This window comes from Hipposideros armiger, unplaced genomic scaffold (genome assembly GCF_001890085.2).
Source record: "Hipposideros armiger isolate ML-2016 unplaced genomic scaffold, ASM189008v1 scaffold_298, whole genome shotgun sequence".
Lineage (NCBI taxonomy): Eukaryota > Metazoa > Chordata > Mammalia > Chiroptera > Hipposideridae > Hipposideros > Hipposideros armiger.
Genome location: NW_017731648.1, coordinates 1,426,575 through 1,436,317, shown reverse-complemented (window position 1 = coordinate 1,436,317; position 9,743 = coordinate 1,426,575). Strand labels below are relative to the sequence as shown.

Sequence of the window (9,743 nt, the reverse complement as noted above, 5' to 3'; positions counted from 1 at the left end):
AGAGGATATGAAGAGGCATTTCTCTAAAGAGGACATACAGATGGCCAACAGGCATATGAAAAAATGTTCAACCTCACTAATCATTAGGGAAATACAAATAAAAACCACAGTGAGATACCACCTTACCCCGGTCAGAATGGCTATCATCAATAAATCAACAAACAAGAAGTGTTGGCGAGGTTGTGGAGAAAAGGGAACCCTGGTGCGCTGTTGGTGGGATTGCAGATTGGTGCAGCCACTATGGAAATCCTAAAAAAACTGGAAATGGAACTACTTTATGACCCAGCAATTCCATTCTCAGGTGTCTATCCAGAAAAACACAAGACACTAATTCGAAAAAATTATTTGCACCTCTATGTTCATTGCAGCACTATTTACAATAGCCAAGACTTGGAAACAATCAAAATGCCCATCGGTAGACGACTGGATTAAGTAGCTGTGGTACCTTTACACAATGGAGTATTACTCAGCTATAAAGAAGAAGGAAATATTACCATTTGCAACAATATGGATGGACCTAGAGAACATTATGTTAAGTGAAATAAGTCAGTCAGAGAAAGACAAATACCATATGATCTCTCTTGTATGTGGAATCTAAAGAATTGAGTAAATGAGTAATGTAAACAGAAATAGTCTCAGAGACACAGAGGAAAAACTGATGGTTGCTAGATGGGAAGGGGTGGGGATGAGGGAGAAGGGGAAGGGACGAGACAATCCAAAGCGGTAACTACAATATGGCCTCAGGGATAGAAAAGACAGTTTGGGGAATATAATCAATAATGTAAATATTTTTTAGGGGACCAGATGAACTCATGTCTTGTTAGGGAGACCACTTCATGGACGGTGTAGAGACCTGACCACTGCACTGTACATCTGAAGCTGCTGTTGAATAATATTATATGTCAACTATAATTTAATATATAGTCATGGGATGTGGATTATAGTGTGGGAATGGAGTCCATGGAATTATAATAGATATGTATGATATTGGGGGTTGGGGGGCACTGAATGGGGAGCGGGGGGTTGTCACTTTGTGAGGGGTGGAAAGGATAACTATTGCATTGTTTTGTACACCTGAAACTAATTTTTTTTAAAAAGCAGAGCTATAAAATAAAAACAGACAAATTGGACTTCATCAGAAATTAAAACTTGTGCTGCAGTGATAAATAACATCAAGAAAGTGCAAAGACAACCCAAACAATAGGAGAAATTATTTGTAAATCATAAGGGTCTAGTATCCAAGATGTATAAAGAACTCTTACAACTCAATAATAAAAAGAGAACCCAATTTTTAAAATGGACAAAGGATCTAAATAGACATTTCTTCACTGATGATACACAATGGCCAATAAGTGCACAAAAAGATGCTTAACATCATGAAGCATTAGGGAAATGCAAATCCAAATCACAAGGAGATACCACTTCAAACTCCTTAGGACATCTGTAATAAAAAAAGACAGACAATCAGTGTTGGCAAGGAATGTGGAGAAATTGGAATCTTTATACATTGATGGTGGGAATGTAAAATGATGCAGCCGTCTTGAAAAACAGTTCCAGGGGCTCCTCAAAATGCCCACTGTAATATACCGTATATTAGAGTTACCGTATATCCCAGCAATATGACTTCTAAGTCTATACCCAAGAGAAGTGTAAACATATGTCACACAAGAACTTCTACACAAGTGTTCATAGCAGCATTAGTCATAATAGGAAAAATGTGGGAACAACCCAAATGTCCATCAATTGATGGATGGACAAATAAAACGTTATATCCACACAATGGAATATTTTTGGCAATTAAAAGGAGTGAAGTCTGATACATGCTACAATAATGATAAACCTTGAAAACATGCTTAGTGAAAGATGCTAGCCACAAAAGAACATATATCACATGATTCCATTTATATGAAATACCCAGAGGAAACAAATTTATAGAAATGGTAGATTATTGGTTACCCAGGGTTGAGGATGAGGGGAAATGAGAATGACGGCTAATGGATGTAGGTTCTAAAATTAGATTACAGAGATGGTTCCACAACTCTCTGAATGTACTAAAAAAGAAAACGTTGAATTTCACACTTTAAAAGGGTGAACTCTATGGTATGTGAATAAAGTTGTTAAAAAGAATGACTTGGTAGGGAGGGGGACCATTGAAGCAGCAAATTCCTCTAGATATTGAAGGCTCTGGCCCAGCAGACCAGGGACTCTTGATTGTAACAGTCATTTAAGCTCCATCTTGTGGATGAGGAAATCAGTTGGGCTGGTGAGTTAGCCATGTAGTCTGGAACATGGCCCTGCCTAAGCAGATGGGGTGCCAGGCTGATGCTGTCTCTTCTCTCTTGGCCAGGTGGTTTTCCAACAAACAAAGGCATGAGCTGGGCCCAAGCCATCCTGCTGGCCCGGGGCCTGTCTCGGGGCTGGGGAGGCATCTGTGGCGCTGCCCTCACGGGAGCACCCTTCTCTCAGGTAACCACCAGGTCACCAGGGTGGAGGGGGGCAGGCAGGCAGGCAGGCCTGGGATCTGCTCCCAAGCCCTTCAGAATCCACCCAGTGAAGCCAGCTCTGGGGGATCTGGGCTGGCCTGACTGCTCTAAGGACCAATTGAATGTCTCATTCATTTTAAAAAGTGCTGATGCCCACATGTCTGAGGGGTTTGAATTTGAAACTAAGGACGTATTCACATGAGATAAGTGGGTGGTGACTGTGGTAACTCCTACATCCACTTGTAAAGATGTGGGCAGAAAATTGAACTTCCATCCCTTACCCAAATTGACCAGATGGCCCAAGTCAAGCAATGGCCATAGATTGCAACAACAATGATGATGGTGGTGGTGATAATATTGGGTTGTCAGAAAAGTCATGACACGTTTTTGCAATGAATAACAGAGAAAAAATACGTCATGACTTTTCCGACAACCCGATAGTACCCTTATGAGCCCTTCCTCTGTGCCCTGTGCTGTGCATTTCATTTACGTTGTCTCCTTTGTGGGGTCTCCCCTTCTTTGGGTTATTCTAGAACATCCTTTCCAATTTTTGTCTTATGCATATACCACCTGTAGTATTAGTTGCCTACACTTTTAATTTAAATTAATGCCTTTTCATTTATTTATTTATTTTTAACATCACCCTATCTAAGCAGGACTTCAGGCTGGCTGTTGGGGGCAGCAAAGCAGAAACTCTAATCCCAGCTCTGCCACTCTGCAGCTCTGTGACACCAGGCATCCTACTTCACTCCTGTGCCTCAGTTTCTTCATCTGTAAAATGGGTACAGTAAGTGCTCAACAATGCCTGGAACATAAGAACACTCAGTAAATATTAGTTCTTATTAGCTATATATTTAAAGATGCCTTATGTATAACCATTCTCATTTAAACACTCAGTTTAANAGCCATAGGCACACCAATCAGTAAGGCCACTAACAAGTTGTAGAGGCAGCTCACTGTACTCAGCAACCAGTTTAGGACAGTAGAGTGGGGGTCAGAGTGAGGGAGGGAAAGGGGAAGGCAGGAGAGGAGCAGGAAAGCCCTCACATGTCCCTAAACCCAAGTACCCCAAACGGACAAAGGGCTGTGAGCAGACAAATTGGCATAGAAGTCTGTGAAGTACTGTAGGCTGCCCTGGAACTGGGCAAAGATGGAGGAAGGCAGTGGTAGGGTAATTAGGCATGCAAAGGCAGTCACGTGGGGCTGTCACAAGAGACAGTTGCTGGGGTTTAAAGGTTGGGTGAGCATCAGGACAGTTGTGACAATTGTCACAAGGGACAGTTTCTAGGGTTTAAATATTAGGAGGCACATCAGGAACATTCGTCTATTCATTTTGTAACTAACATCTATTGAGTACCTACCATGTTCCAGGGCCTGTCTCTAATGCTGGTGACAACACACACAACAGACAAAATCTCCCTGCCTTATGGTAACAGAGCACACAGGAGATGTTCAATACGTGGTGGTGGTGGTGGTGGTGTGTGTGTGGGGGAGGTGTCTCCAGGGGTCTTTATTCCAAGTGGTAAAAGCTGAAGAGAGAAACTGCATAGTAACCTGGGCACATCTGATGGCCTAGTTGCAATGGACCAGCACCGGGTCTGGAGGGAGGCAGGGGTCAGAGGAAGGCAAGAGATTAAGTGAATGTGACCCTGGGCCCACCCAGCCGTACCCCATCTACCATGGAGCAGGTAACCAGAAGCATCAGCCACAGTTCCTGGGGCGAGTGAAGCAGGGAGTCCATTGACACCCCCTACGCCCCATTCTGGACAGCTCTGGACAGGCTAGCTGGAGGCCTGGCATGGAGGGGTCTAGACCCTGAGTCAATCTCTGCCTGGGCTGGAGTAGAGAGAGACAGAGGGCTGGCCCACGAGGATCCTTAGCCTAGCTCAAAGAACCTTCCTGGAGGGGACCCTTCCTCACCTGAACACCTTCAGCAGAGCTACCCCCCTACCCCATGCTACCAGATCCCCGCCCCCACAGGAGCGAAGAGTAGGGGTGGGAGTGACATGGAGAATATCCACCCCGGCCCAGCTGACTCTTGGAGTGAGGTTGATTTTGATTGTCTCCTTGGAGAACAAACAGGTCGTACCGCCTGAGGGCGCTGATGGCCAGGGACAGGAGGATGGACAGGCACTTGGGGAGGAGGAGGAACAGTGAGTGAACCAGAAAAAGGGAGTTAGGCCCAGCCCCTCAGGTCCCGCCCCTGCACTACCTGGAGGCGTTTGCGTGAGTCCAAGGCGCTTCTGTGCCCGCGTGAGGCTGCGGAACACGCGCTGCCCAAGCGCTCGGAAGCTCATTTGGCGCAAGACGAAGCCAGGAGACTGAACCACGGAGAGGGGCGCCAAAGGGACGGGCAGGTGCAGTCATTGCGCTGCGGCCACGTCTACCCCCCAGGTACCTCCTATGTCCGACTGCCCAGCTACTATAGTCAGCAGAGTGGATGCAAGATGCATCATCTCTACTGTCGCCATACCCGGAGGCAAAGAGATTATCCGGTGATCACGGACATGCCCCACAGGGAAGAAGTACAAATGCAGGGACCCAGACACTGCATTTTTCACACGTTTGGGGGTACTTGCACTCTTAATATTTCATTCCCATATTTCCGGTGGGAAAACGGGCCACCAGCTGGATTCACGGCCCTCCCCAAGTCCAGCCTCCCAACCCGGAAACAATCCAGTCAGTCCTTCGAGGGCCACACTCAATTCCCTAGGTCGGGGTTCGGCTTGCCTCGTTCGGGGCTGGGCCTAGCTCGTTACTAGGCTGCACCAAGGTCGTTCTGCCTTCCTATTGGTACTCATCGCTTTTGGGCGGGACTTTTTAAACGGGCGTTCTTGATTTGCTGTCTCCCCTAGTGGTCCGTGACCCGGAAGTTCTCCGGGCAACATGGCGGCGCCCAGTGGTAAGACGCAGCTGTCTGGTATTACGCGGCCACCCGCGTGAGTAGGTAAGTCGCGCGTGGAGAGGTGAGCGCGAACTCCAGGGCCCCGGGGAGACTCATCCTGGGCCGGCAGCGCGGGAGGGCGGACTCAGACGGGCCCGGCTGCAGAGCCAGGGCACCATGACCTTTTAGGGTTTGGGGCTGGGACTTGCCGGGAAAGGCCTCCCTCCGTGCACCCGCCTCTTCCTGTCCTTAATTTCCAATTTTGCAGATGAGATAGCTGAGGCTCAGAGTGGTTAAGGCCTTCTCCCGAGGTCACGCCGCCGGTCGGCAGCTAGGCTAGAATTCAAACCCGCATCTGCCTGTTTCTCCCAAGGAGCCCAGAATCCTGGCTGCCAGTCTCAAAGCTGCTGTAGGTGCACCCTGCTATGGGGTTCAGATTTATAGGTTATAGACGTTTTGTAGAAGTTGAGCTCTTCTTCCCATTTCACCGATACTTGTTAGGTACTTATCATATAGTATATATACCAGGCACTGTACCAGGTGCTGGAGACACAGCAATGAGGAAGACAAAAACCCGCCAATCTCCTGCTGGAGCCAGACATTGAACAAGTCAGAAAGAAAGAGAGCAGATGATTTCAGATGCTAGTAGGTGCTAAAAATGCATTTATCAGAGTGATGGAGGCTTTAGATAGGGAGTGGAGCAGCGCTGTTAGGGAAGGCCTCTCATTTGAATAACCCAGAGACACCAATGGACTGATCCAAGGGAAGAAATTTCCAAACAGAAGGAAAAGCAAGAGCAAAGGCTCTGAGACTAGAATAAACTTAGCTTGTTAAAGACACAGTGTAGCTGGGGCTGTCAGTGATAAGGGTTGAGTTTGGAGGGGTAGACCCTGTCTGATTTTATCTTAAGTATGGTATATCATTGGCAATTTTAGGCAGAGAACACTGAATTTATTTCACGTTTTAAAAAACTTCCCTTAGCCAAGGTTGGGAGAACTGACTAGAAGCAAGTAAGGAAAGAAGTGGGAGAATGGGAAAGAGGTCATGGATTGGGATGTTGGCCTACAGATGGAGAGAAATGGATGCATTGGGGATGGATTTGGAAATAGTCATCAGGACTGGATGGATTGAATGGGGGAGTGAGGGACACAGGGTACTCAGCAATGAATCCTAGGTTTGTGGTATGAATAACTAGGAATGGTGGTGTCATTGGCTAGGATGGGGAGGAACAAGTTTAAACAGGGATACCATTTTGGAGCAAATTAAGTTTGAGATGGCTAGGTATACACCAAAGTGGCAGTTAGGTATGGAGGGTGGTGTTCACGCCTGGCGATAAACATTTGGATCCTTCAGCACATAGGTCATCATTTCTCAGACTTTAACACACATAGAAGAAACCTGGACTCTAGTTAAAATGCAGATTCTGATTCAGTAGGTCTAAGTTAGGGCTGAGATTTTGCATTTCTAATAAGCTCCCAGATGATGATGCCAATGTAGCTGGTCCCTGGAACACACTTTGAGTAGTGAAGGTTTAAATTAAGGTCTTAATCTTAGCTGTATATGAGAGTCATTGGCGTGTGCTAAAATGCTGATGCCTGGGCCCTGCCTCTAGATATTCTGATTTAATATATCTGGGATATATCTGGGGTGGGGTATGGTCTGGGCACGGAGATTTTTTTTTTTTTTTTTAGCTGAGCCATCCTGCTACCTGTTGGCAGCTCAGCGGCTGCTCAGCTCGGGCTGGACTCGAACCGCTGTTGCTCAGAGCTCAAACTCTTGAGCGAGCTCTTAACCAACTGAGCCACTCGGCCGGCCCTACACGGCAATTTTTAACAGCTCCCTAGATGACTCTAACATGAACAGAGTTTGAGCTGCCCACAGGAATACAAAAAAGAGAGGAACAAGTTGAATGACACCTCAGAATAGTAAACAGACAAATCCAGAATGTAGGACTCTTTGTAGCCTTCTTACTTAAAGTGTGGTCTCCAGATCAGTAGCATTAGCATCACTCAGAAGCGTGTTAGATGTGCAAGAGTCTGTCTCCACCCCAGAGCTGCTGAATCAGAATTAGCATTTTAATAAGATCCCAGGTGATTTGTCCACACATTCAAGTTTGCAAATGTTGTAAACTTTAGAGAATGACGTGGGTCTTGCTGATTAGCTGAGAACCAGGCCTGGGTGCTAGGAAGAAAATTAAGATTGTCAAGAAGGTGGCAAGAGGACCTCACCCACGCCACATGCTACTGCGAACTCAAGCAAAATGAGGCCTGAGAAGTAATCGCTGGCTTTGATAAGTTTAGAACACACAGGAGCCTTTAATGGTGGTGTTAGTGGAGTGATTGGGGCACCAGCCAAGTTGGAGTGAGTAGAACACAGTGTGTAGACACCTCTCAGGAAAAGTTTTGTTGTAAAGGGAGCAGAGATGTGGAGGAGAGGCTGAAGTGAGGCTTCAACTCAAGATGGGAGACGCTAGAGAAAGTTTAAATAGTGATAAGAATAATCTAAACATGTCCCAATTCATTTGATGAGGCCAGCATTACCCTGATACAAACCGGACACTAAAAGAAAACTACAGACCAATATCTCTTATGAATATGGATGCAAATATTCTCAACAAAATACTAGCAAACCAAATTTTAGCAACATATAAAAAAGGATCGTATACCATGTTCAAGTGAAATTTATACCAGAAATACAAGGTTAGTTTAAAATCTGAAAATCAGTTAGTGTAGTATACTGTAATAATAGAATAAAGAAAAAACACGAGTATTTCAATAGATGCAACAAAATCATTTGACAAAATCCAATACCCTTTCTGATGATAACATTCAATATCTAGGCATAATAGGGAATTTCCTCAACCTGATAAAGGGCATCTATGAAAAACTCATAGCTCACATCATACTTAATGATGAGACTGAATGCTTTCTCCCTAAGATCAGGAACAAGACAAGGAAGTGGTTCTTGCCACTTCTATTCAATGTTGTACTAGAGGTTCCAGCAGGGGCACTTGGGCAAGAAAAAACAAAAGGCATCCAGATTGGAAAGGAAGAAGTAAATTTATCTCTATTTGCAGATGACATGATCTTATATGTAGAAAATTCTAAGGAATACAATAAAGAGCTATTAGAGCTAATAACTGAGTTCTGCAGAGTTGCAATACACAAGATCAACATGTCAAAATGTATTTCTATACACTAGCAATGAACAGTGCAGAAATAAAATTAAGAAAATAACCCCATATATAACAGCTTCACAAGGAATGATTTTCAGCAAGAGTGTTAAGACAATAACATGGGGAAAAGAATAGTTTCTTCAACAAATAGTACTAGGACAACTGGATAGCCACATGAAGCGAACCCCTTCCTTACACCATACATAAAAATTCATTCAAAGTGGATCATAGACCTAAATGTAAGAGCTAAAACTAGAAGAAAACAGAGATGTAAATCTTCATGACTTCGGGCTTGGCAATGGTTTTTTTTATATACAACATCAGAAGCAGAGCTATAACATGGATAGGAAGAATTAATATAGTTAAAATGTCCATACTGCGTAAAGCAATATCAATGCAATTCCTATCAAACTACCAAGGGCATTTTTCACAGAAATAGGAAATATAATCCTAAAATGTATATGGAACCATAAAAGACCCCAAATAGCCATGGCAATCCTGAGAAATAAGAACAAAGTCGGGGATACCATGCTACCAGACATCAAAACACACTACAAGGCTACAGTAATCAAAACAGTATGGTACTGGCATAAAAACAGGCACATAGATCAATGGAACACAATAGAGAGCCCAGAAATAAATCCATGCATATACGGACAGTTAGTCTATGACATTGGAAGCAAGAATTTACATTGGGGTAAAGATAGCCTATTTAATAAGTGGTGCTGGGAAAATTGGACTGACACATGCAAAAAAATGAAACTGGACCACCTCCTTATGCCATATACAAGAACAAATTCAAAATGGATTAAAGACTTAAATATAAGACCTGAAACCATAAAACTCCTAGAAGAAAACATAGGGAGTAAATTTGCAGACATTACCCTGAGCAATATTTTTAGTGATACAGCCCCATGGGCAAGGAAAGTAACAGAAAAAATGAACATATGGGATTACATCAAACTTACAAGTTTTTTCACAACAAAGGAAACCATCAATAAAACAAAAAGGAAGCCTACTGAATAGGAGAAGATATTTGTCAACAATATATCTGATGAGGTTAATATCCAAAATTTATAAAACACTCATGCAACTCAACACCAAAGAAACAACCCAATTAAAAAATGGGCAGAGGATATGAAGAGGCATTTCTCTAAAGAGGACATACAGATGGCCAACAGGCATATGAAAAAATGTTCAA

At 44.0% G+C, this 9,743-nt stretch overlaps 1 protein-coding gene across 4 annotated transcripts in view; it reads left to right on the top strand.

Moving 5' to 3' along the window:
• Positions 1–2,347: 2,347 nt before the first annotated feature.
• ECSIT (ECSIT signaling integrator) overlaps positions 2,348–9,743 on the top strand; it is a 19,374-nt gene continuing 11,978 nt past the window's right edge. For 2 of the 4 annotated variants that reach the window (XR_002125878.1, XM_019659304.1), the window contains exon 1: positions 2,348–2,466. Coding sequence is in view for 3 of the 4 variants with exons in the window: in XM_019659304.1 (XP_019514849.1) it covers positions 2,371–2,466 (96 nt within the window). In the remaining variant the exon portion in view is untranslated. Of the gene's footprint in view, positions 2,467–3,139; positions 3,271–9,743 lie in introns of those variants that run through there. The other 2 variants (XM_019659303.1, XM_019659305.1) reach the window with 2 other exon arrangements.